The sequence below is a fragment of the Pleurodeles waltl genome, chromosome 5 (assembly GCF_031143425.1).
Source record: "Pleurodeles waltl isolate 20211129_DDA chromosome 5, aPleWal1.hap1.20221129, whole genome shotgun sequence".
In the NCBI taxonomy this organism is placed as follows: Eukaryota; Metazoa; Chordata; class Amphibia; order Caudata; family Salamandridae; genus Pleurodeles; species Pleurodeles waltl.
This window is the reverse complement of record NC_090444.1, coordinates 1,524,438,665-1,524,466,142: the sequence shown is the minus strand read 5'-3', so window position 1 is coordinate 1,524,466,142 and position 27,478 is coordinate 1,524,438,665. Positions and strand designations below refer to the sequence as shown.

The window sequence follows — 27,478 nt, the reverse complement described above, 5'->3', positions numbered from 1 at the left end:
GGACAGAACCATTAATTTTCCAGTGAAGAATGATGTGGAGAAAGAACTTATGAAATTACAAACTGAGTCATCAGAATGGGCGGCATCATTAGAGATCGCAACAAAAGCATTTTGGTGATCAGTTTTCTTGACCTAGGATTAGTGACATGCTATTACTTACCAACGCTGTGAAATGATTTACCACACTTGATTTAACTGCTGCATGCCATCAGGTCCCTTTGCATCCTGATAGAAAAAGCCTCACTACTTTTGTGACACCCTCGGTGCTCATCTCCCAGAGTGCAATACTGAGTTAAGTTGCCCAAAATAGAGTGAAATTACAATATTTACTTGTGGAGTCAGTGGGTAGCAGGTATGTTCACTGTTGAGGTGCGCAACTATGGCAAACCAGTAGAAACCGTGGGGATGAAACAACATGTATTCTTCTGTGTGTCAGGATCAGTTGAGACAGCTCGTCACCAATTTTCTAAAGAATCGTCTGCACAATATCCTTTAAAGTATGACTTTCCTTTAGTCAAATATGCCTGTGACACAATCTCTGGGAACAGCGACGACAACGTCCTTCCCTGACGGCTCCACCAGATTTCACCTCCCAACATACTAGAAACCTTATCTCCCCAGATTCTATCTTACCAAGGTGTTGACGCCATAGTATAGTGCCCAAAAGGGGAGACTTTAAGGAGGTAACATCACAACAGTGTGGCATTGTTCATACATCCCGCCAACCATCCTTACACACTTCCATTGCCTTCCAAAGATTGTCAAGTGTCAGAAGGAAGATTCTGGAGCCTGAAACATGAACTGCCCCTGTCCTGAAATGCCAGAGCAGTGCTAGGCAAGGCAAGAGTAGCTGGAGAAGCTAACACTTCCTGGGATAGGGATGTAGCAGGAATGCGAGTGACCTCATTGCAAGCAAGGAAAATGGAACAGCATTCCCCATGCTTGGTGCTAATATACAGCAATAGCTGGGCCCCTAGGTTCTGGCATCTCTTTACCTGTTGCACTATTGATAGGACCCTAGTTACTGAAAAATAGCTACATGGCGAGGAATCAAGGCTAATTCAGGAAAAAGGTAGTTCAGTAAAACAAAACTTTCATGCACTATCTCTTGAAACCAGGATGCATCTCGAAGCACTTAGGTCACTCAGCAGAGGTACAGAAGTTCATGTTTTCAGAAATATAATTGCAGTGCCCTTGTGCCATAGATCAAACTTTAGTCAACCTCAAAATGAGACTGAAATGTCTGCAGCTGGAGTGATGAAATCACTTGTCTTACAGATAGATCATGCATAAAGAGACAAGGAGGGGCTGGGGATTGATAGAGGGCACACGCACTGTTGAAACCCCCTGCACGTGTCAGCTGATTGCTATGTATGATGTGGCACATAATATAGATATGGCACATTATATATATATATATATATATATATATATATATATATGTATGTATGTATATATGTGTGTGTTTGTGTAGGTAGCTGGGTCGTATGTCTGCTATTTCCGTCTTGCTGTACATAGTGTAAACTCATAAAGCCCAGTCTTTAGCAACAAGAACTGCTAAGCATGCCGTGAATCTTTACATAAGGTAAACACTTTCAGAAATAATTGTTCAGAACACGCACCATCCCCCTTCAATGCACTGCAGACCACTGCAGGTTGTCTCGAGGTAGCGTACAGAGTGCTAAGTTGTGTCTGGCAAGTGATCTTCTCCAACCTCTCCATAGTACATACAGAGTCTGACTATATAGTTTGCACCCTAAAAACACGTTTACTGATTCCGTAGAGTGTCGACAGTCGAGACATCTCTGTTGACCATGTGACTTCAAATTCTGCTAGAGTCATTTAGCAAGGCTTTCTTCGATTTATGATTATTCCCAGACCCCTGACATGCTGCAATCATCAGCGATGGCTTCAGCACATGGAACTGATGGGTTTGGCCAAGCAGGACTGTGAAAACTGCTTGTAAGCCACCGACAAACCTTCTGGACCACTGCAGAACATTATTTGATGGTTGTTGTCAGTGCTCGATTTAAAAAAAGAAAACTTGCCATTGTCCAAAGGTCTCCTCTGAAACACGTGGCTGCTGTAATTAAATGTGTGAGGGAGGAATACTGAGGCAGCATAATCCCGAATCCAACTCAGACCTCTTTAATCCATTTACAGCCACTCCCTGCCCCTCCAGCTCACTGCTGCAGCCTTCTGCTTTCTCCCTTGTTGAAGCTTTTTCGTCTTTCTCTTCCTCCGCCTTTCCCATATGAGCCTTTTGTAAATGCTTGAGGCAGAAAAAGTGTCATCCCTCAAAAATAAGTGCCGGTTCTCTCCACGGCAACCACCAGCTCAAAGTAAACACTTGTAGTTAATAAATAGACAATAAGTATTACTCTAAATTCAAGATCGACTGACGCACTTGTATAGTATCGTCCATAGCTATAGAATAAGGTTGCCATACAGAAAGGATAAATAAAATGACGCGCTGCCTGCTCACATGAGACCAACTATGGGTGCGGTTAGTTGGTTTTTGGGTGCTGCAGTTCCCACTTTCGATTACTTTAAGCAGCTGCCGTAATTTTTAAGCATCAATCTACAACTACATTTTATGTGAAATCCAAGACTAAGAACTGTAGCTACAATAAAATGATAACTTTTTTTTTTAACCATTGTTCAACATAACGGTAAAAAAGTATTAATCGGTAACATGTCTGGGCTGGGCCCACATGTTGAAAGACAACCGAGCCAAACAATGACGAAAGGGGGATCACTCAATTAAGCCAGAGTAGCTACGGAGGGCAGAACAAAAGCATCTTCCTGTTTGCTGTGTTAGTGTGTTGCATATTATGTGCAGTATGTTGTGCTTAGTTGTACCATGAGGTTCTGAGACCTAAAAAGTGGTTTTCATTTCACTGACTCTAGCAATATTCGCTTTTGACGAGCTCATAGAGTGCAACTTGACGGGAAGTGTTACTTTAGTGTAAATATGCAGGATAAGTATTAACTTTTAAGTATGTAACATTATGAAATCCTACCAGAACTATGCTTCTAACATCCTTTTGAATAGCATTCTTTGTTGTATGCAGCGTTCCTGGGTGAAATGCCACTTTCTGAAATACGTACATTTATACAAGTGCATGACTGTTTATTTGGCTGTTCAGTATGGGAGGGTGCATATATCCACGAATGATATACCTACGCGGATAAGCAGATTACTCCAACCAATTCAAATCAGTTGTAAATGTTGCTGCCGTGAATGTATCCATTTTTTGTTTAGTCAGAAAAGAGCGTTCATGAGCAGATATGGCAAAATCACAGTGAACCTATGTGAGACACTACTATGAACCACCCATTAGTGCTTCGTTTTGGTAAATACAGGCTGGCATTTTAAAACACTGAATGTAATGAAATGTTTTCATAATAATTTCTATACAGAAGTGAATCACACACGGTCGTGTTGAGGTGTAAGTCGTTATTTAAAGGCACTGTTACAATTTACGAGTTGTCTTTCAAAATAGATAAGTCTAATAATACCTAAAAGCATATTTTTAAAGCAATCGTTTCCCATCGCCAAATACCAGAAATGCGTAGCGAGACTTACAGACTGAGTTCTTGTGGTTGCTGTCTTTGCTGGGCATCATTTTGACTCCTCTTGATTTCAGTTCAATTGCCTTTTTCACTATGAAAAAAAACACATTTAAGGCATTAGAATAGTTGTAAATGAGATAAACACCTTTTGCTTGACTACGAGTACGTTCATGTGAAGTAGCAGAATACTGTAATGTGTCCTACTTCCACAATTCTGGTCCTCCAACTTCTACTTATTATAATCATATTTTATAGGTATAAATCAAATATTTGACCAGGTATCGGTAACAAAATATTAAGATTGTTGTGTGATAATGTCTTTTTTTAAACAGCAAGCATGATTTTACTTTAAACATCATGATTATCAATATCGCATTGCCAGAGATTGTTTCGATATGCACTTTCAGAACAGTGATTTAGTACAATTTTTTGTAATTAACAGAATAGAGAACAACATCAGGGGTGGCAACAGAGTTGGTACTCTATGTACACTCGAATCTAAAAATATTGTGGATTTCAATACATCGATCCCGAATGGATGGAAATCAGATGAGAAGATGACAGTTCATTTAAGAGAATGATATTTTGTATTTGAAGTTTTTTTTGTTGCTGATTTTGTAATGTTGAGGTTCTGTTTTAATTGATTTTTAAAGACATGGGGGCATATTTATACTCCATTTGCGCCGAATTAGCGTTGTTTTTTTCGACGCAAATTCGGCGCAAAACTAACGCCATATTTATACTTTGGCGTTAGACGCGTCTAGTGCCAAAGTATGAGGAATGAGCGTCATTTTTTTGCGTGAACGCCTTCCTTGCGTTAATGAGATGCAAGGTAGGCGTTCCCGTCTAAAAAAATGACTGCGACGCAAATGCGTCGTATTTATACTCCCGGGCAAAAATCACGTCCGGGAGTGGGCGGGGCAAAAAACCCCGCATTTGCGCCTCTTTTTAACGCCTGGGTCAGGGCAGGCGTTAAGGGACCTGTGGGCTCAAAATGAGCCCACAGCTGCCCTCCCATGCCCCCAGGGACCCCCCCTGCCACCCTTGCCCACCCCAGGAGGACACCCAAGGATGGAGGGACCCATCCCAGGGACATTCAGGTAAGTATAATTTTTTAATATTTTTTTGGGGCATAGGGGGGCCTGATTTGTGCCCCCCTACATGCCACAATGCCCAATGACCATGCCCAGGGGACATAAGTCCCCTGGGCATGGCCATTGGGCAAGGGGGCATGACTCCTGTCTTTACTAAGACAGGAGTCATGTAAATGGCGTCTGGGCGTCGTTAAAAATGGCGCAAATCGGGTGGAGGCGATTTTTTTGCCTCAACCTGACTTGCCCCATTTTAAGACACCCTAACGCCGGCGCTGCCTGGTGTACGTGGTTTTTTTCCACGCACACCAGGCAGTGCCGGTCTGCTAGCGCCGGCTAATGCCATTCAATAAATACGGCGCCCGCATGGCGCTTCAGAATGGCGTTAGCCGGCGCTAAACTTTTTGACGCTAAACTGCGTTAGCGCAGTTTAGCGTCAAAAAGTATAAATACGGGCCATGATATGAGTTTTCACTATTTATTTTCACTGTTTTTATTCAGGTAGCCTGGTGAATACTGCCCGCCAAAGCAAGGAGCTTCTAAGCTAAACCTCTCCTTGAATTATTATTTAAATGTTATTATTTAAATGGGGTTGCTTTGTATTGTAACGCACATTGATAGCAGTGGTTTAATAATTGCATTGGTGACTTATATTTGCCCACTTGTGCATTATTGTGGCAAGATACTTGCCTAAAATGTTCTTTATTTAGACCAATTGCCCAGTGGGCAGAAACAGTTGGGATTACATTCTATATATATTTTTTCAGTGTCATTATTTTTGTAGAGCCATTATCTTTTCTATATATATGTACTAGAAGATGAAGGATTACAAGAAAACAACAGATGGACTGAACATCACTGACAATACCACTTGATTTCTGAATATCTAAAGAGTTCTCAAGACTGCATTAATTCCACATTCCAAACGGAATCTTCACTCATGATGCTTTATGAAAATCCAGCAGTGTCAGCTGTGCAGCCACTGAGCCAGCCATCTTGTACTACTTGAGGAAGGCGGAAGCCAAAACGTTGTAGGGGAAATTATGTATATATCTATATCTATCCTCCCTCTCTCTCTCTATATATATATATATATGTATGTATCATAATGGTGGTAACCAGTAGGTTGTCATAGGACCATGTTTCCATTGAAAAAGCTTTTTTCGACTTGCCTATATCTTTGGAACCTGTATCGGATCTTCACAAAATCTTCCAAAAAAATGGGTGCCAGATTTCATGGGAAGTTTAGGGATTATCTGTCAAGCAGAAGCTGAGGACAAGGGGGGGGTCAATAAAGTGCATTTCCAATTATAATTCCCAGAGGGATTTTAGACACAACTACACATGAACTGCTGGGTGGAATTACACCAATTTTGGCATGAAGGAAGCTCATGGTCCAGAAAGAGTGCTTTTTGTTCAGTAGTTTTTTAAAGAAAACTAAATATAAATATCTGGAGGCACAAACAATTTGCGAATATACTCGCAAAGTATACGTGTACCTTTGAGCCACAGGAATGCTCTCATTGACTGGCCATAACCTGATCTGAAAAGTTGTGCCTGCCATTTTGTAAAATGAGGAATGGTCTTTGGGGCTGAAATGAGGTGGAAACAAATAGGCAAGGTGGTATCAGAGGTCAGGGTGGAGGTACTCTGACCATATTAACAAAATGGGAAAGCGATGGTGTGGCAGGTTATGTGTTTTAAAAACAGGAAGGTTTTTTTTACCACAAGATGGATATTCTCGAATCCACCCCAATATCCAGTGCGAGCCCTCTGTGTAGTGTTGCAACGAATTAGTGAATATCAGAAACAACACACAAAAAAAACACATTGCCCCATTCATCTACCCACTCAAACAGTCATGGACATACTCATAGAGGCACTCAGACACTCATGCACCTACTCACGGACCCACTCAGACACTCATGCACCCACTCATAGGCTCACTCAGATGCTTACACACCCACTCACAGACCCACTCAGACACGGACACACCCACTGACAGACCTACACAGACACTCACACAACCACTCACAGACCTACTCACACACTCATGCAATCACTCACAGATCCACTCAGACACTCACATACACACTCACAGATGTACTTGGACCCTCAGGCACCCACTCACAGACCCACTCAGCCACTCACGCACCCACTTACAGACACACTCAAAAAACAAGTTTTGGTAAAAAAAAAAACATAGACATTCACTGCACAAAAATAAATAAGGTTAGAGGGACGTTATAGCTAGGTTCTGAATTTACTAGTACAAAACCATAGAAATTCAGCAGTTCAAGTTATTTCAAGTAACAATAATTTGCGCCCTAAGTAACTACACCTAGAGCCCTCACCATACACTACTAATTCCCACACATATTACAGCACTCATGACAACTTCTATAATGCTATTAAAAATATAAATGAAGCATAAGCATTCAAATTAATGAAGAAAATCTTTGTGTTGCGGGTGAGCGAGTTATTGTTTACCTTGGGGTTCAAGGTATAGTTACTTGAGTATATATTGAAAACCTAAGTATTACGTCCCTCTAACCTTTGAATATTTATGTTTTTTTTATTTCTATTTCCTAACTATAACATCTCTGTAATCTTAGCTTTTACACACATGTATATATACATAAATATATGTATATATAAATATATATATGTATATATATATATATATAACACCCAGACAATTTTCCTAGGTCAATTAATAATTACTCATCATGCAATGTCCTAAGGGGTACTACTAATCTTCTAAAAGTCACACAGTCTTTTAGTCTTCTTACATATGGACTGTCTGACCCACAACAGTGTTTCCTCTTATTTCAGCCTACCAAATGTATTTCTTTCTTAAAAATCATTGTTGCATTAATCTTACCTACTTAATAGTAGTTTAGGCCCTATATGCATTGTGCCACTGCATTATTGGACAGTGTCTGGGTGGTCTATAGAATTACACTACTTTACTTAACTTTTATTCATCTAGTTTTATCTTTTATGATTACTTGTGCAACCTTTCGATCCCTACCATAGGATTTAACACTTCAAACTACTTTACTACGTGTTCGTCCTTTTCAAGACTTACTTAGGTTGGTCCCGTCTTACATACTGGTTATGTGAATTATCTTCTCTGGTATCTATTAATGTTCTTCACATTTCTTTACTAGGTCTGCATTTACTTGCTGTTCTCTACTCAGATTTGTTACTCAACACGTTTCACGTTAGGTTAGTTTTTCTTTTCATTTACTTTATGTACTTATGGTCTTGCCTTTCAGACTTTACTATTTTGACCCTCGTGTGTGCACAATTGTCCTGGTTACATGTTAGGGTGTAATTTGGTCTTCGGTTTTTACCCACATCTGGTACCTTTTCTTCTCTGCCTTTTACTTATGGTTTCACAGGTCTTCTTTTTCTATGGGCCCCTTTCATTATCACTTTTGGACCGGCATGACATGTAACTTACATCTACTCACAATCCTCCTTTTGAATCATGGGAATTGTATTGCTCTATCGCTTACATTGGAACTTTGTAGTGTATAGAATACACCTTATTTTTTTATATTTATTTGGCTTTATGTGCTTGAAGGCTTGAGAGGGTCCCTTCCCGTGATGAAACATGTGACGGCTGGTTGTTATTGTAACATGTACTGGAGTACACAGAGTTTCCTATGACTCAATAAACATATTGTTTTGAAACTACTGCCTACAGAACTCTTTGTGATGGACTTACACTTTTACTTTTGGACTTCTATATTTGTGTGCTATGGTAGCTTCATTTAATTGATTTACACAGTGGACCTTGGCATACTGTCATAAGTACCCCACTCTATAGTTTGTGATTAATTATACTTGCCCATATATGTATTCTCTTATAGGAGGTACAATACCCATACCATTTTTACCTAGTGCTTTTCATATAGAAGCCCCATTCTGCCCAAGGCCAATGAATTTCTATGATATATGGGAGACTCTGCAGATATTGGAGGCATTCTGCAGGGGGGCCCTTCATCATTTCACATTATGCCACCACACTCATCAGTGGTATTATATTGCTCTGTGTTGCTGCAGTATTTTGCATTACTGCACTGTAGCCTTTTTTAGGTGCCAGAGTATTTCTGAGCTCCACATCTGCCTTTCTTTTCCCACTTATTGTTATGCTGACTTGGGGTCTCCCTCTTCCTTTCTTTGCACTGTAAGTTATTTTACCTGGATGTGGGTTATGTTACTCCACTCATTTCACTAGGTTGTTGTATATCTCACTGCCTTGAAAGGTTTTATTTCCAGAGAAACACCCCTTTCTAATTGTTCTTTTTATAAATGATCCTTCTGCCATTTTTTATGAAGTGCTGAATCTTGGTGTTCACTTAATACCGGCAAACATGCACTGCGTAATACTGGCCAAGTCAGCAGGTAATTGTTCCATTTGGGTGTGGCCTTTTCCAGTTTCAAGTCTTTTTAGTTTTCTGGTATATCCAAGCATTGCAGTAGGGTAAAATGTTTTACAGTATGCCTAAATACCAATATATTTACAAGAGCAACTAGTGTTTTGATTACCTTTCCAGTTTTAAAACATATTGCATATGTTTTCAAAAATACATCTTACACAGTCCCGACATTTTGGCTTTGACATTGCTTGTTTCTTGATAGTGTTCAAATATGTGAGCCAAGGTGAACATGCAGTTATTGAAAAGACACAGAGAAATGGAAGCCATTGCAGAAGTTTTCATTCTACTTCATATTAAGTTAGAACAGAAGAAATTAGACATACCTTTTGATTCCACTTATGAAAAAATGAAACCATTCAAGGGACATCATAAATGCACCCGCCCATTCCTCATAGCTGCACACTAAAATGTTGTTAATCATTTCATAGGCCTCTGAAAGATCAGAAATGATCAGAGGGACTTGATAACCTTTGTCAGTACTGAAGAGAAGTTCTTCTCTGATGTTTGTGGGTTCTAATTCTGTGTCTAGAGATGGCCAGACACCTGACTAGTGATGTGTGATGTGTGATGAGAATCTGTTCTACATACACATCAAGATGTCTGGTGATTTTGCATTTCAATATGCTGCTTGAATATTGGAGGTTTGAGATGGACAATGCTTTATCAGAGATGTTAGATATTTTAACCTTTAAGATGCTCAACATATTTTTACATTGTTGCTGGGATGTGTTATACCTGTCAAACCTAGGGTGGTCTTCCCCAACATTTTGCCTCTCCTCCAATTTGCTGAATCTATTTTATTGTTCTTTAGTCTCTGGGCACTTCACCACTACTAACCAGTGCTGAAGTGCAAATGCTCTCGCCCTAAAACATGTTACATTGGCTTATATCAAATTGGCATATTTAATATGCTTGTTAGTCCCTAGATAAATTGTACTCCATGTACCCAGGTCCTGTAAATTAAATGCTACTAGAAGCCTGCAGCACTAACTGTGCCACTCACTTGAGTAGCCTTTTAAACATGTCTTAGGCTTGTCATTGCAATCTGTGTGTGCAGTTTTAAAATGCCATGTCATCCTGTCAAAGTAAACCTTTTGCAAGGCCCAACCCTTCTTTTTTAATACATACAGGTCATTTCTAAGGTAAGCCTTGGACAGCCCTAAGGACAGGGTGCAGTGTATTTAAAACGTTGGACATGTACTCCTAAGTTTTACATACCCAGGTACTGAAAAACTCTTAAATGTATTGTTTAATACAGCAAGACCTATCTCTCCTGTAGGAGAATATTGGAGTTGCCTTATTACATTTCATAAGTGTAACTTCCAAATGTGAAAAGATAACCAGTTGATGTTTGGTGTCTTTGGAATTAGAATTGGGGCAAAAAGTCCCATTTAGTGATAAAGCAAGGTTTTTTGGCAAACATGACTTGGTATAACTGACCATTAGACTTTGTGAATTCCCTCCAGACAGTCAAACAATATAGCAATTAGGCTTGCCTAAGTGGGCCATCTGCTGTCAGGATGGGGGGCAGAGCTTAGCACAGTCCGACTTACACCCGAATAGCAGGTGCTCTGCCTTCACACAAAGGGCCTAACAAACTTGCATTGTCACCTCAGCCAGCTTGGAGGCAGGTAATTGTGTGCACATTGAAGCCAGAACCAGGGCACAAGGGTACAAAGAAGGACCTCAGATACCAACCCTTTAGTATACTTCTGGAACTGTGAATCCTCTGTCAGGAAGAAAGACTATTGTGCTGCTACAAGGACTGTGTTGGACATGGCCCTTGTCATAGGGCTATTCCCAAACTGTATGTCTTCTTCCTCTGATTTTTTTCAGATGTGTTTTGTTGGCTTTAGGACTCTGGGCAGTTTACCACTGCTGATGAGGGCTAAAGTGCTAGAGCTCCCTGTCCAAATTGTATTGGTGATTGGTCTATCCATGATATGCATATCTGATTTACTAAAAAGTCCCTAGTAAAGTGTCCATGGCCTGTATATCAAATGCTACTTGTGGGCTTGCCACTGAAGTGTCTTGGTGTGCAGTTTTGAACTGCCATGTTGAGCTGGGAAGTGCACCCACTTGCCAGGCTCAAAACCGTTTTCTTTTACTACATGTAAGTCACCCCTAAAGTAGGCCCCAAGCAGCCCATGGGTAGGGTGCAGTTTATGTAAAAAGTAGGACATATGCTAGTGTGTTTTACATGTCCTGATAGTGAAATACTGCTGAATCAGTTATACACAATTGCAAGGACTATCTCTCCCCTAGGGTAACATGAGAATTACCTTGAAAAATCTCTCAAGTGTAGTTTTCCAATGGGAGCAGATAGAGATTTGGAGTTTGGGGTCTCTGAATTCACAATTTACAAATACATCTTTTAGTGAAGTTTGTTTATGAATTGTAAGTTTGAAAATGTCACTTTTAGAAAGTGGGCATTTTGTTGCTTAACATTTCTGTGCCTTTTTCTGTCTGCTAAAACACATGTGGGTCAGGATGACAGTTGGACTGCTTGTGCATTCACACTAGACAGTGACAAAGAGGGAGCTGAGGTGTCTCCTGCATATCCTAATGGCCCATCACCAGGCTGATGGGCATTCTTGAGCTTAAGTGGTGGGAGGAACTGACACTAGCACCTGAATAGGGCTGTGCCTGTCCTCACACAAAGCAGGCTCCAACCCCTGGAGTGTGTCTGGGACCAGGGCAGGAAAAGGCAGGGTCTTGGGCACTACAAAGACTTCTCTTTGAAGTGTAACAATTTCATAGACAGGAATATGTATAGGTACTGGACCTCTGGCACCAGACAGTTAGAATCCTTCTGAACTGAGGCAATTCTGCCAGGAAGAAGAGCTGGATGGTGTAGGAGGGACTGCCACTCTGCCTGTTGCTTTGTTGTGCTGGCCTGCTGTTTCCCGCTTCTGTCCTGGGAGAGAAAGGACTGGACTTGGCTTTCTACGTCCTGCTTCCAAAGGTTCTCCAAGGGCTTGGACTGAGTTTGCCTCCTGTTAAGAAGTCTCAGGGACATCAAACACTTCACCTGCCAGCACCCTTGCCCTCTTGCTGAGAGTCCAGACCTGCCAAGTGGTGCCAAACCCAGTTCCTGGGCCCTTTGGAGTGGGTTCTGGTGCAAAAAGTAAGAAACTATTGGATCGACTTCCAGAACCACTTTGGAACTAGTGCCAGTCTCTGATCCTGCTACCTGCACTGGAGCCGTGGTCCCTGGTGAGTGCAACAACTCTTTGGAGCACAGGTACAGCAGATTTCCATTGCAAGGAGGATGGAGCTATGGCAGAGAATCGTGGACACCTTGAACTACCATTGCTCCCTTTCCTATGGCCTCTTGGACACTGCACCTGTACTACGAACAGACTGGAACAATACCCTGGTCTTTCCTCAATCATCACACCTTTCCATTGCACTTTCCCCTCTATTTCTTAGTACTACAATCAACACCCTTGGAAAAAACTGGACTCCTAGTATTTTATGTATTGAAAATTTGTATTGATGGTAACAGCTACATCCATTGCAAATGAACTGTACATAGTGAGAGCATAGAAAGAATGACCTGTAGCTGGGTGTAGTGATCTCATCAGGACATTGCTGTCATATCACCAACATCTGTAAAATAATCCATAGATTACAGTAAGTAGAGGTAACAGTAGAGGTAATGGCAACATGCCACTGCCACACAAAATATACCAATAGCCATGGAAATGTGAAGTTGTACTGTCTCACCTGTGTGTCATTGGAAGTATTGACGGATAACTGATGTTCTGTTATCCATATCCTCATCCTCAGCCGCCTCATCCTCACTGTCCTCAGAGTCCACTGCTGCCACAGGGGCATCTCCAGTCACCTCCTCCTGCAGAAAAGGTACATGGCCTTTGAGGGCCAGGTTGTGCAAAATGCAGCGTTCCACTACTATCTGGCAGACCTTCTTGGGTGAGTAACACAGGGATCACCTCTCAGGTGGAGGCACCTGAACCTGGCCTTCAGGAGGCCGCAGGTCCCCTCAATGATCCGTCTGGTTTGCCCATGTGCCTCATTATAACGTTCTTCAGCCCTTGTCCTGGCATTCCTCACAGGGGTCTGCAGCCACGCTTGGTTTGGGTAGTCAGAGTCACCTGCAGGCTGAGGGACAACATTTAGCCACACACTATCCTATTAGGTTAACATCAGAGGCATACGCTAACATACACCGGGTTGGGACCAAGGCTCACCTATAAGCCACACCCTGTGCTTCTGTAGTTGGGACATCACATTTGAGATACTGCTATTCCTCAGGACAAAGGCATCATGCACTGACCCAGGATATTTAGAATTGACGTGGGAGATGCACTGGTCCGCCAGGCACACCATCTGCACATTCATGGAGTGGAAACCTTTACGATTCCTGTACACCTGTTCATTCTGGCGGGGGGACAGACGCAATATGTGTCCCATCAATAGCACCAATAATATTGGGGATATGTCCAATTGCGTAGAATCCAGCCTTCACTGTGGCCAAATCTTCCACCTGGGGGAAAGCAATGAAACTGCTCATGTGTTTTAACATGGCAGACCGGACTCTTACCAGCACGATTGAGAACATTGGCTGTGACATTCCTGCTGTCAAGCCCACTGTCACTTGGAAAGAACCAGTTGCCAGGAAATGGAGCACTGACAGAACTTGCACAAGAGGGGGGATCCCAGTCGTATGCCGGATAGCTGATATCAGATCAGGCTCCAACTGGGCACACACCTCTGGAATTGTGGCCGTGTCCAGTCTATAGGTGAGTGTAATTTGCCTGTCCTCCAATGTAGCTAAGTCCACCAGGGATCTGTACACGGGGGTATGACTCCATCTCCTAATCATCCGCAGCGGTAGGTATCTAAGGGACACAAGAGTGTGTAGGCTGTCACAATTTGAACAACTAAACCACAACAGCAGTCCACATTGTGTAATTACGTATTGGGACATTGTAACTTTCAAACTATGTGCCTATTTTTCCTGTGACGCAGCAATTATTTATAGGCCTGTACACCCCCCACCTGAAATGGTGACCGCCTGTCCTGTGTGGAGGGACAGCTGGAAGTGAGGTAATTCCGCCGAAATTGGGCGTCGTGCAATTGCTCAGTGGATAATATTGGGCCCTATGGAGTACAGTGGCCAATGGGGACGTACACCGGTGGGGACAGTGTACACCGCCACAGAAATGCCTGCAATTTTCTGAATCATTCCTCACTTGTTTCCTGATCTTCAACAGGGGAAGACCTACACTGCATGTGCTGCTGTTACCTGTGTCTGGAACCTACCATGGCCCGTGTGACTGGGGAAAGGACTCCAGTCTTCACTTCAGAGAAGTTGGAGCGACTGGTGCCTGGGATCCTACCCCAGTACAGACTGCTGTATGGGCCTCCAGACCAACAGGTGAGTACACTGTGTGCACGATGCATGTGGAATGGATGCATGGAGTTGTGTGTGAAGGCATTGTGTAAGGGGGGATTATCTGTTGGTGGTGTACATGCCATGCGCTTGGCAATGTGTGTGCCAGTGGTGATGGAAATGGGTATGGTGGGCCATGTGTGTGACAGTTTAATGGTGTTCTCCTGTCTGTATTGACTATGCAGGTCAGCGCCCATCAAAAGAAGGGAATATGGCATTCCATCACCAAGGAGGTGCGGACCCTTGGTGTCTATGGCTGGCAGAGCACCCACTGTCGGAAACGGTGGGAGGATCTGAGACGCTGGGCACAGAAGACCACGGCAGCCCAGCTGTGAATGGCCTCCCAACGAGGAAGGGGTGCCCATCGGACCCTGACCCCCCTGATGGCCCTCATACTGGTGGTGACATACCCTGAGGCTAGATGGGCACTTGAGGGAATCACAGCAGCCACAAGAGAGTGAGTATAGTCAGTATCATAACATTTGTTTGGCTGGTGGGGTGGTTTCTGGGTTGTGGTTGTGTGTTCGTGGGTGCCCCTAAGGCCAGGCCGGACATTGCAACTTGGGTCCTCTGAAGGGTAATGCTTGCATGGCAAATACAGGTAACCTAGCTTGTTAGTAGTCACTTCCAGGCAGGGCTCCGTGGGTCTCAGGTGTGCTGCAGTTGGCGGTGTGTGCTCTTCCTCATGCCTTGGTGACTAGCCATTTCACTGGTAGTGCAATGCATAGTGCGCAGGCCTGTTCCCTGTGTGTGAGGGTGCTGTGTACGCCAACGGTTGTGTTGGGGCAGTCATTGCCCAGTGTATGGTTTGTCTCTCTCCTCCCCTTTCTTGTTTTGTCATCCTGTCCTTGTGTGCATTAGCATCATCTGGCGGAGGAGCAGGGGCACCGGCGACAGAGGGAGCTGCAGCCCACATGACCCTGGAGGCAGAGTTCACAGATGCAAAGGGAACCAGTGGGACGGAGGGCGAGGGGAGCACCACGGCAGGGACTGGAGGGGACAACACAGAATCTGATACCTCTTCCGATGGGAGGTCCCTGGTGGTGGTGGACACCACTGTGACCACCCCAGCTGCAGGAAGAGCCACCGCCACGGTACCAGCACTGTCCTCCCAGTAGCCCCTCAGCGAGTTGCCCGTGCCCGCTCACCCAGGAGGGTGGGCATCTCCTTCACCACAGGCACCTCAGGCCCTGCCCATTTGAGCCCTACTGCCCTGAGTGAGGAGGCTATTGACCTCCTGAGATCCATCACTGCAGGGCAGTCAACCATTGTGAATGCCATCCAGGGGCGGGCAATGCAGATGCAGCAATGCAATGCATTCCTGGAGGGCATTCACAGTGGATTGGCGGCCCAACAGAGATCAATTCTGGTTCTAGCCTCCTCTCTGATGGCAGGTATTGTCCCTGTTTCAACCGTCCCCCCTCCAACTTCCACTTCCCAGTCCCATTCTCCTCAACCCCAACCCATTCCAAGCACACACACAGATGAGCATGCACACAAGGCAACACACAGGAGTGGCACAGGCAAACACAAGCACCACACTTCATCCCACAGGCACACACACAAACACTATACTGTTGCAGACCCGACAACATCCGCTGCCTCCACTGTCTTCCCCTCCTCCACCTTCCTCCCAGTCACGTCCATGCTCACACCTGCATGCACTACATCAACATCCACTACCAGCATCACCACACCAAGCAGAACACACACCTCACTGACAGACACCTCCGCAACTTCCATGCACACGTCCCCTGTGTCCTCTCCCACCGTGTCTGCCTCCCTCCTAAAGTACACAAACACAAACACAAGCACTCAGACACCCAACAGCCATCTACCTCACATCAGCATACAGCCCATGCACCTGCACCCAAATCCAGCAGACATACACCTCCATCAACCACTCCCTCATCCTCCACTCCCATTACTCCTCACTCCTCCCACCCCAATGTCCCTAAAAATCTTTTCCTTTCCCATATTGACCTCTTCCCTACCCCCGTCCTGCACATATGGGCAGGGTACCAAGGACACAGCCCAACACCTCAGCCAAACAGTCCACGGCGACAGTGGTAGCACCACCAACTCGCGGTGGTAAGGACACCAGAACTTCAACACAGAAGGGTAAGGAGCAAGCACCACCATGGAAGAAAGGGAAGAGTCCTGCACCTGCTGTGAAGAAGAGGGAGTGGCCTGCACCATCTGTGAAGAAGAGGAAGGAGCCTGCACCAGCTGTGAAGAAGGGGAAGGAGCCTACACCAGCTGTGAAGAAGGGGAAGGAGCCTGCACCACCAGGCAGAGAGGAGAAGAGCCCATCCACCTCTACCAGGAAGGGTAAGGGATCCATGACCCACGGACAGAAGGATACGAGGCACTCTACACCAGAGGAAGCTCTCAGGCTAACACCGCCACCTCCACCACCTCCACCAGCTGTCACAGGGCCCCACCGCCAGCTGTGGAAGTGAAGCCATCAGGGAGTGCAGGGGCTGGCCAGAAGGCTCCACCAACCACCACCACAATGCAGCCATCAGTGAGTGCAGGGGCTGCCCAGGAGACTCCTCCAACCACCACCACAATGCAGCCATCAGTGAGTGCAGGGGCTGTCCAGGAGACTCCTTCAACCACCACCACAGTGCAGCCATCAGTGAGTGCAAGAGCTGCCCAGGAGGCTCCTCCAACCACCACCACAGTGCAGCCATCACCGCCAGCGGATGCCATGTAGGCCACCCTCCAAGGGCTACTGTGTGGGCTGCCCCCTCAAGAACCAGTGGGCAAGTCACCCGCTCCAGAGGCTGTGGCCTTGCACTCCCCAGCAGAGAGCAATGGGCATGTTGCTCCCTCTAAAACCAGTGGGCAAGTTACCCACTCCAGAAACTGTGGCCTTGCACTCCCCAGGACAAAGTAATGGGCATGTTTCCCCCTCCAGAACCAGTGGTCAAGTCACCCGCTGCAGAGGCTGTGGCCTTGCACTCCCCAGCAGAGAGCAATGGGCATGTTGCCCCCTCCAAAACCAGTGGGCAAGTCACCCACTCCAGAAACTGTGGCCTTGCACTCCCCAGGACAAAGCAATGGGCATGTTGCCCCCTCCAGAAGCAGTGGGCAAGTCACCCACTCCAGAGACTGGCCTTGCACTCCCCAGGACAAAGCAATGGGCATGTTGCCCCATCCAGAACAAGTGGGGACATTCTTGTGTTCAGCTGAGGTGCCCCCATCTCACTGAGGTGCCTTCCCACTTGCAAATGATGCCCCTGCAGTGTTCTCTCTGGCTGTGTCAGGAAGAATGTTGGGCCTTGGACTGTGCCTGTGGCCTTATGTGCCCTCATGACTTTGAACTGGGCATTGGCCCTTTATGGACACTTGTATATATTTGGTTTGTGTAGTGGATTTTGCTATGCTAATGCATTGTTGTTACTCCAGTATTATGGTCCGTGTTTTATTATACCGTGTGTTTTGTGTGATTGGTTTATGTGTGCAGCTCGTTGTGTGTATGGTGTGTGTGTGTTAGGTGTGTGTCGTGCGTGTTTGTGTCACTTTATTTCCTCCCACCTTCCCTTGTGTGCTATGCACCTGTACTCACCGTCATCGTCTTCGTTGGCGTTGGTGTTCCAGGTAGAGCATAACGTAGAAGATCATAGGGAAAACTTGCAGTTCGGGTTCCATGGTGGCGTGGTTCTTCCCTGTGTATCCAATGGTGAGTCCTTTCACTTCAGAGCTCTGTTTCTGGCAGGCTTTTGTTGGCATTGGTACCGCCCCAGAAAAGGTGGCAGTTTGCAGTGTCATGATGTGGTGGGCGATACTTTGTCTACTGCCTGGCTGTTGACAGATACCGCCGTGGTGACTGCTGCTTCCACTGTGGCAGTTGGTGTGGTACATTGGCTGTCTATGAGAGTTATCACCGCCATAGTCATAATTTGGCAGTACTTAACACCAGCCTGCTGGCGGTATTACCACCACTTTATCAGTCACTGCCAGGGTTGTAATGAGGGCCTTAATTATCTATATTTATTTATCCCATAAAGAAACATCTAATTTCACAGTTTGATTGACTCTCAATACCTAAGAAAGAAATACCTTCTGCATTTATTATCCTATCATGCAAGTAATTTTTCACATACCTTTGCAAATCTCCACATCTGTTTACAATTCGTATGTAAGCACTGAGAAAGACACATCATTCTTTTCCTTTAATGATTTATCTTCTCTTGAGGGCGATTAAGTTCATTTGGGTTCTTCTTTTTTCATACTAATAGCTAAGTAGACAGAGGGATGGTAAAGAAGAATGGTATTCACATTGTCTTTCTATGTGACAAGTATGCAAATACTTCCTTCCAGTAAGCATTAGCCTGAAGGCATCCTGCTACATTGTTTAACAGTCCATTTTTAGTTGATGCTAAAACAGTCACCTAAATCACTTGAAGAAAATCTTAAAAAAATTCACAGTGACAAATATAGTTACAAATGTAGGTAGAGTTATATTTTCTACAAATTCACAGAAATGTAAATGTTTCCTAACATAATAGGTAATCTCACCCATGTCAATGCAGTCCATGGGCTTTTCCAAATAGAGTATTCAATTTGGAATTACATGTTATTTCTCAAGTTATACCTTTCAAGACTCCTTTCATTCCAAAGTAATAAATGATGGTAATTTCAACTGTCAAAAATATTAATAAGATGATGTCCTTCTTGTTCCCAAGCCCCTATTAACTGAAGACAATGGTCACTAATTGTGTTTGGTGAATCAAGAACACTGCATTACATTTTCCCAAGCTCTGTGACTGCATTTGCAAACAAAGTATCAAATGACCATGTGCAGCAGTTATGGTTGCATTAAATAAAGGCCATCACACATGTCCTGTGTATGGTATCCCATAGTATGTGCTGGGTACGGTTTGGGCGTTATTATCTTTGCCCATTTTATATGCTCAAGTGAAAAATTAGCAAGGTGCATTCAACGGACCCACTGTGCATGATCTTCTCCTGTATCCAGAGGGTACAGGACATAAGGTGTGGTCTGAGGTAATTTCTTGCTCCTAGCATAACATAAACAAGATTCACTTGGCATTCCTTTCATCTCTGAAGGTCCTTTATATAGTACAATAAATCACTACTCTAACATGCACTATATTGTCACAAAGTATTTGATTGGCTATGTCATAACTGTTCCTCTAAATACTGTTATTTCACATGGTATAAGTGAGATAATATAAAATGGCATAAACAGTGCATGGAGGTGTGAGGTACAGTTAATGTAGTGTGGTTATTGAGGGGAACACATAGTGTATGGAGGTGTGTGATTTAGAACAATTTGATGGTGTTGCATAAATTATTAATTAAAAGTATACATTTCAAAATGTCATTTTTTTGTGTAATTTAACTTTTGTTTGTAGATAAATAAAGAATAAGGTTATAATAATTTAAAGGTGGGCGTAAATTATACATTTATTTGAATATAACCTAAGGATTTATATTTGTGCATTTTAAGTTTGATTTGTATAGAAAGAATAAATAATGTTTTCATAGCTATAAAAAAGGTTTAAACTCTGCTTTTTTACTGAATTTAAAGTTTTTTTTTATTTCTAAAAAAGAATGTTTTTGAAATCGGAGAGTTACTGTCGTCATCTTGTCAAGTGGAGTGTCATCAAATCGAGTGTGGTGCGGAAGAGTGGAAGAGAATGTTGTAAAGTATACTGTCAGAGTAAAGTGGAGTAGGGTAGAATGTGGCACAATGAAGTTGCGTACAGTGGAATAGCTTACAGTTGAGTGGTGTACAGTGGAGAGGCAGAGTGTAGTGTAGTACAGTGTAATGGAGAAGAGTGGAGCAGAATGGCGTGGCATAGTGTACAGAGGAGTAAATTGTTATGTAGTATTATTATATTTTGGGCCAGATGTATCAAAGGATTTTACCCATTCTGTGTCTATGGGAAAAAGCTTTCGTACATATGGCCCTTTGTCTTGTACAGTAGTGCAGAGTGGATTAGAGTGGTAGATGTAGTGTATAGTTAAATACATTTTTATAAATTGGAGTGGTATTTTCTATAATAAAGTGGAGTTTAGCCAAATTTCATGTAAATCTGTTCAGCCATTTTTACACTACAGAAGATAAAAAAGTCTTTAGAAAATGTATTAGTGGGAATATAGATTCCCCCCCCCCCTTTTTAGGGTCGAGCCTGCCTTGCATGCGCTCCCGTATTCGTATCGCAGTGAGACGCTTTAGTTATTACAAAAGGGCTCGGAGCCCTGTCGACGTCACGTCAGTGTGTTTCATTGGTTCGTGGGATTGCCTAGTAAAATCTGCTTGCTTTCATTAGTGGAAGGCATGCACACGTCATGCCTTTTCCGGTGGTTAGCCCTCCTCGAGCGCAGCGACCAAGTACAGAAAACATGCGAGGCTCGCTGTTTTCTGTCGGATCGTGGACTACTTTTTCTCTATTTTTCCTAGCGCGATTTCGCTTGGCAGAAGTCGAGCGCTTTACACAGTTAATTTCACTGTTTCGGGTTACGTACATAAAAGCACTTTTGCCGATAGATGAAAAGTCGGGTTAGGAGTTTACAACGCGATCAGCTCTAACATGAGCAAACGCGAGACACGTTGCATTGCAAATGCTTGTTATCTTTGCACCCCCTTGACCAGAAACTTTCCATCATCCACCCATGTAGAAGGAAGAATAGGTCTAGAAAGTTTCATGGAGATTTGTCACACAGATGCAAAATTATTAATGTTGAAAAAAATCCTATCTCTGATAGCCCTAACTATAACTATGAAGTGACATTTTGTGGAACTCTCCAAACCTTGAATATATATATATATATATATATATATATATATATATATATATATATATATATATATATATATATATATATATATATATAAAGAGCAGGGTTATCACACCGTGACCCCCAGGAGCATGTACATAAAGGACCAAACCTTCCCTTTTTATACATGCCAGGCTCAAACCTTCCCTTTTTATACATGTAAGGCACCCCTAAGGTAGGCCCTAGGTAGCCTCATGGGCGGGGTGCAGTGTATGTTAAAGGTGGGGCATGAATTGATGTGTTTTACATGTCCTAACAGTGAAATACTGCCAAATTCGTTTTTCACTATTGCAAGGCCTATCTCTCTCACAGGTTAACATGGGGGATGCCTTTAAGCATACTTAAAGTTCAGTTTCCCTTTGAGAGCAGATAGAAATGAGGAGTTTGGGGTCTCTGAACTCACAATTAAAAAATGTATCTTTCAGTGAAGTTGGTTTTTACACTATTAGTTTGAAAATTTAAGTTTAGAAAGTGGGTATGTTCTTGCTTATACCATTCTTCGCCTCTGCCTCCTTGTGTATTCCACGTCTGGGTCAGATTGACAGTTGGGCTGTTGTGGATTTCTTCTAGAAAGTGAAACAAAGAGAGCTGGGGTGTAACTTACATATCCTGATACACCATCTGGGCTTGAGTGGCGGGAGGAGTTGTTGCGTACACCTGAAAGGGCTGTGCCTGCCCTCACACAATGTAGTCTCCAACCCCATGGTATGTGTCTGGTGCCAGGCCTGGGCAAGGCAGGATCTTGTCAACAACAGAGACTTTCCTTTAAAGTATGCCTACTTCAAAGGCAGAAAAGGGTATAAGTAGGGGACCCAAGACCCCAGACTTTCAGAATCTTTCTCGATCAAGTGGAACCTTTGCCAAGGAGAAGAGATGAAGAGCTGGAGGAGGAGTACTGCCCCTGTGCTGTGTGTGCTTTGCTGGGTTGGCCTGCAGTTGCTGCTTCTGCCTTAAAAGAGAGCAAAGGGTGAACCTTGCTGTGTATCCTGCTTGAGAAAGTTTTCCAAGGGCTTGGAGTAGAGCTAGCCTCCTGTTGGATGTCTCAGTGTTACCAAAGACTTGCGTTTCATCTGCCTACAGCACTGGGAACTGTGTGTTTTGTGCTGTTTAAGAAGAAAAACCACTGCAATGCCACCAACGATGCCACTGGCCTGCACCGTGACCTGCCAATGCTGAACAGAGCCACATCGCCTCACTTCATGTCGCCATCTGATGCCGCCACTGAGCTGCTGCTTACACCATGACCTGTGGACCCCACTCCCTGGCATTGCCTGCTCACACCGCAGACTGGGCATCCCCGACAACACCGCTCCTGCTGACACCGGCACCGCTGCCTGCACCGTGTCCTGTGGACACTGGTTGTGAGGTACACGAAGCACCGTCCCATCCCACACCGCTGACCCGGTCCACTGACACCAGGGCCATCGACTCCAGTGTTGTCACCAGGCATCCCTGTTTGCACTGAGACCCGTGGATGCCGCTTAGACCTTGTCCCATGCCGCACTACTGACTTTGGCCTACTGACAACAGCGCTTCAGCAACAACAACGTTGCTGCCTGCTTCATGAACTGGTGACACCGCACATCGCACTGCCCTGCTTCACACCGCAGCTCTGGTCTCACCGACGCCGCTGGACACCATCACCGAGCTGCTGCCTGCACCATGACCTGTGGGCACCACATGTAACATCGTCCCACCGCAGCCCCAACGCCATCCACACCAGCGCTCCTGACTTCATCAACCTGGATTTCGATCTGCAATGCATGTGACCTCAAGGGCCCAACGACCCCCACACTGACCTCTGGAACCAATGTTGCGACGCCAGAGATGCTGCTCTCTGGACCTCATTGCAAGGATCACAGCGCCCTGCATTTCCAAGGTACTGTTTGTGGGTCTTCCAGACACCGTAGCCTGCCCGCGACGATGAAGCCAGCCTGAACTGTTGGATTTGTTGTACACAACACTGTAATGGCCCCAGATGGAGCTATTGACTTCAAGGAACTGTCTTTTTCAGTAATTCTTGCAAAATTTGTATCTTATTTACTGTATGTTGGATTTTTCTCATTTTGATCTTGTGTTACAGAGATAAGTATTGCCTATTTTTCCGAAACTGTTGTGGTGTTTTTTTGTAGTGTTTTTAATGTATTACTGTGTCTTAAATGCAAATGCCTTACACATTGCTTCTGAGATGAGCCTGACTGCTCGTACCATGCCAAGCTACTGAGGGGGTGAGCAGGGGTTATCTGAGTAGGTATCTCCCTTATCCTGACTAGAGTGAGGGTCCCTATTTCAACAGGGTACAAAGTGGCCGCCAACTAGAGACCCCATTTCCAACAAAAACCACCAGCACAAACATATTTTCAATGCCCCCCTCTAAGAGTATGCTAATTCAGCCTCTGCATTCCTTCTAACAACTATCACAGAGTGAATTTATGGATCTGGTCAATGCAAGCAGGTCAGCCAGCACAAATCTTGAGTAACATCCTTTTAATTTTGTCTTCTGCCACACCAGTAAGAACATTCATTGATATTTCCTTAACTACAGGAATCGTTCCTGAAGACTTCAAAAAGGCATACATACGTTCATTATTAAAGAAATCAAACCTGGGCCTGCACAACCCAAACAGCCTCAGACCAATTACAAATGGACCTTTCCTGGGCATACTGATGGAAAGAGCAGCATTCACCCATATATCATAATTCATTGAATGCAAATCCATACTTTCCGACTTTCAAACAAGATTCTGTCCAGGAAGTCTCACAGAATCTGTTCCAATCACCTTAAAAACACAGCAGACTGGATCAGGGTTCTATCACTACTTGTCTTGGACCTTACGTCTGTCTTTGACACTGTTTACCATGACACACAAACTAACAACTCTATTAGGCTGTAATAGAGAAGACTGTTCTTGACTGGATCACATCCTACTTTCAAAACAGGACAAAAGTCATCCACACTCTCCCCTTCTCATCCAAATCGTAGTTCGCAAAAGCAGGGGTACCTCAAGGCTGTACATCTCACCCCTGCTTTTCAACATCTACATGAAGTCATTACAGCAATGCTCTATGAACTTCAGCTTATATGCTATAATTATGCAGATGACATACCAATACGTCTTAAAATGGAAAGCACCAAGGACATTAGAAACTTAAAATCTTCAGTTGCCTCAGAGACGTTAATCAGTGGATGACATGGAGCTACCTCAAATTGAATGCTTCCAAAACTGAAATGCTTACATGTGGCAATTAGAAAAATGACCGACTCTGCATCTGGCCTTATGATCTAAGCCAACTTCTACTGTGTCTAAGGAAGTAAGAAATCTTGGAATTACAATGGACTCCAAATTATCAATGAATGCTCACGTGGACAAGTTAGCAAAATCAAGCCTCATTACTATGAAACCTTTGTGACTTATCTTCCCCCACATAGGATTTCCACACAAGGTCCAAGCTACTATGTCTTTTGTACTGTCTAAAGTTGATTACGACAATGGCCTCTACCACGGATCATCTTTATCAGCTTTGAAAAAAATACAATCAATTCAATACTCTGCTGCCAGGCTACTCCTAGAAGTAAAGCCACAAGCCCACATCTACCCTCCCTTGAGGGCCCTACATTGGTTACCAGTTGCCAGAAGCTCCACCTTCAAGCTGATTTGTATCACACACAAAGTACATGGAACAGGACCACTTTTTATCAGGAATAAAATCACAAAATACGTACAACCCATGAACCTCTGCTATGCCCCGGGGATCACCGCCTCCTGTTGGCACCCAAAAAATGTACAAATAATAGAGGGTCCTGCAGACCCCCCTTGGCTTCTGGGACCACCACCTTCCCCGGGCTACAAATAGATAGAAGAAGGGATCTGCTGCTGACCCCTGGCCCCGGGGACCATCACTACCCCAGGGCAAAATGTAGAAGATAGAGGGGGCTGTAAGGCCCCCCTCATAGAGCCATGCATGGCCCTGGGAATCGTAATCCATGAGGGCCGGCTCCTGCTCGCTCCTGAGATACCCACTCTCAGGAGGTAGTTGTTTACTGACAGCTCCCACCAAGAAAAGCAAACAAAATGCCACTTTCAGCAAGTGGGATCTGTCAAACTCTTGCTTGCTGAAAATTGAGCTTTCATCTCTTTCCTTGCACGCAAATATCCATGCAGGAAAAGAGATGAAAACACTGCTCCCGCTAGCAGGAAGATGTTATTCATAGCTGCTCCCTGCTTGTGGGAGCAATGCTGGTGCCTGCAAGAGATGAGGAGGCGGCTAAGACTACAAAGGCCTTCAGGCTCCCCCCATGGTCATGTCACTCTCGCTCTTACATAAAAGGATGGAAAAGAGAGAGTGATTGTTATTGCAATGGTCAATTTTTACATTATAGAATATTATAGTTACATTTGGATGCAGAGCAGAAAAGAGTCAATTCTATCCTAATGGTCAAGGCCCTGTGCTGTCACCCAGGCTGAAGGTTAAAATCCTAGTATCGCTTGGCAGTGTGTCTGTTTATTTTCTAGTGCTTTCACTGTTAAACATTCCTAGTTATGGAAAACTGAAGTCTGTTTTTATCCTCAAAATTTGTGGGTTGCATGTCGTAGCTAAGTTTGGACACTACATAGTAAGTAGTCACCTCTGGCCTAGTGGTTAAGGTTTCAGACATGCAGCCAAAACGTTAAGCGTTCTGGTCTAGGTGAGTCTGTGGTCATTTCCTGCTTTAGTTTCTTTTCAACTATAAATATTAAAAACTATAAATACTTCAGTAACATACTGAATGATGATCTCACTCTTTTTGATCGACAAAAACATTTTTCTTTTCAATTCGTCCGGAAATATATCATTCTAAGAACATCATTCAGCAAAGCCTAACCAGCCCTCCCACTCAACCTTTCATCTTCTCTCTCTCTCAGGGTTGGGTAGTTAGAGGGGCTTACATCAGGCTGTGCGCAGAGGTGGTTGAGTTAACATATAGTAACAAAAAATTACTTCATGTTAAAAAAAACATAGAAATTCCCTAAAAAACCAAAGGATGCAGGGACATTATAGTAAGGTTCCGAATTTACTTGTACTAAACCTTAGAAATTTACCAGTTATAGTTATTTCGAGTGACTATAACTCATGCCTTCACCATGCACTGCTAATTACTCCAGATATTACAGCTCTCACGACATTGTTTATAACATCATTGATAATATCACTGTAACTTTTGTTGTCAAATTATTCATAAAAAAACTATGCATGGCTGGGGTGCAAGTTATAGTTACCTTAGGGCACGAGTTATAGTTGCTTGAAATAACTGGTGAATTTCAAAGGTTTTGTAAGAGTAAATTCAGCACCTAACTAAAATGTCCCTGTAACTTTTGTTTTTTAGAGTGAATTTCTATGTTTTTAAAAATTCTATTTCCTAACTATAACATCCCTGCAACCTTTGTTTTTTTCAGTGAATATATATGTAACTTTGGAGCGGTTTGGCAAATTTTCACACAATTTTCAAGACTAGGTTACCACTCACTTCAGCTGCTGACTGGAAAGGTTTGTGGTGATACTTCAAGTGGGGGCAATGATAAAGGAGGGTCCCAAAACATGTTTCCCCATGCAATTTCCCATAGGCATTTTAGACATGACTACAGCCTGAATAGCTGGACGGAATTACATCAAATTTGACAGAAAGCTAGATCTTGGTCCAGAAAGCACTATTTTTGTAATTTGGTGTAATTCTCTTCAGTAGTTTTGGGGTTATTAAAGAAAACAGATTTACATATATCCAGAGATGCAGATTCACCACAAATCCACCATAGTGTATCCACAGATCCATGCTCCAACAGCAATGCTGTGATTGGCTGGGTGCAACTGAGAGAAAAGTTGTTCCCCGCCATTTTGTGATTCCTGACATGGTTTTGAAAGAGGGATAATAAAAATAAAATAGCATATATAAGGTCAGGTTAGTGGTATCCTGACCTCAGAGGAACCCCTCATGGGCAAGAAATTGGGGGAGCAGGAGAATCTGTGTAACCACCCCAATGCTCTTTCAGCCCCCACGTGAATCTGTGGTGGAGCTCCAAATCCAGACCCCAATTAAAAACAAAATATACCCACTCACAAACCCACTCACTCACACACACATTCACACA

At 43.8% G+C, this 27,478-nt stretch overlaps 1 protein-coding gene across 1 annotated transcript in view; it reads right to left on the bottom strand.

Moving 5' to 3' along the window:
- Positions 1–27,478, bottom strand: part of CSMD1 (CUB and Sushi multiple domains 1) — a 5,088,256-nt gene that overhangs the window by 2,940,228 nt on the left and 2,120,550 nt on the right. The window contains exon 7 of the mRNA XM_069235813.1: positions 3,590–3,667. Within this exon, the coding sequence (XP_069091914.1) occupies positions 3,590–3,667 (78 nt within the window). The remainder of the gene's footprint in view (positions 1–3,589; positions 3,668–27,478) is intronic.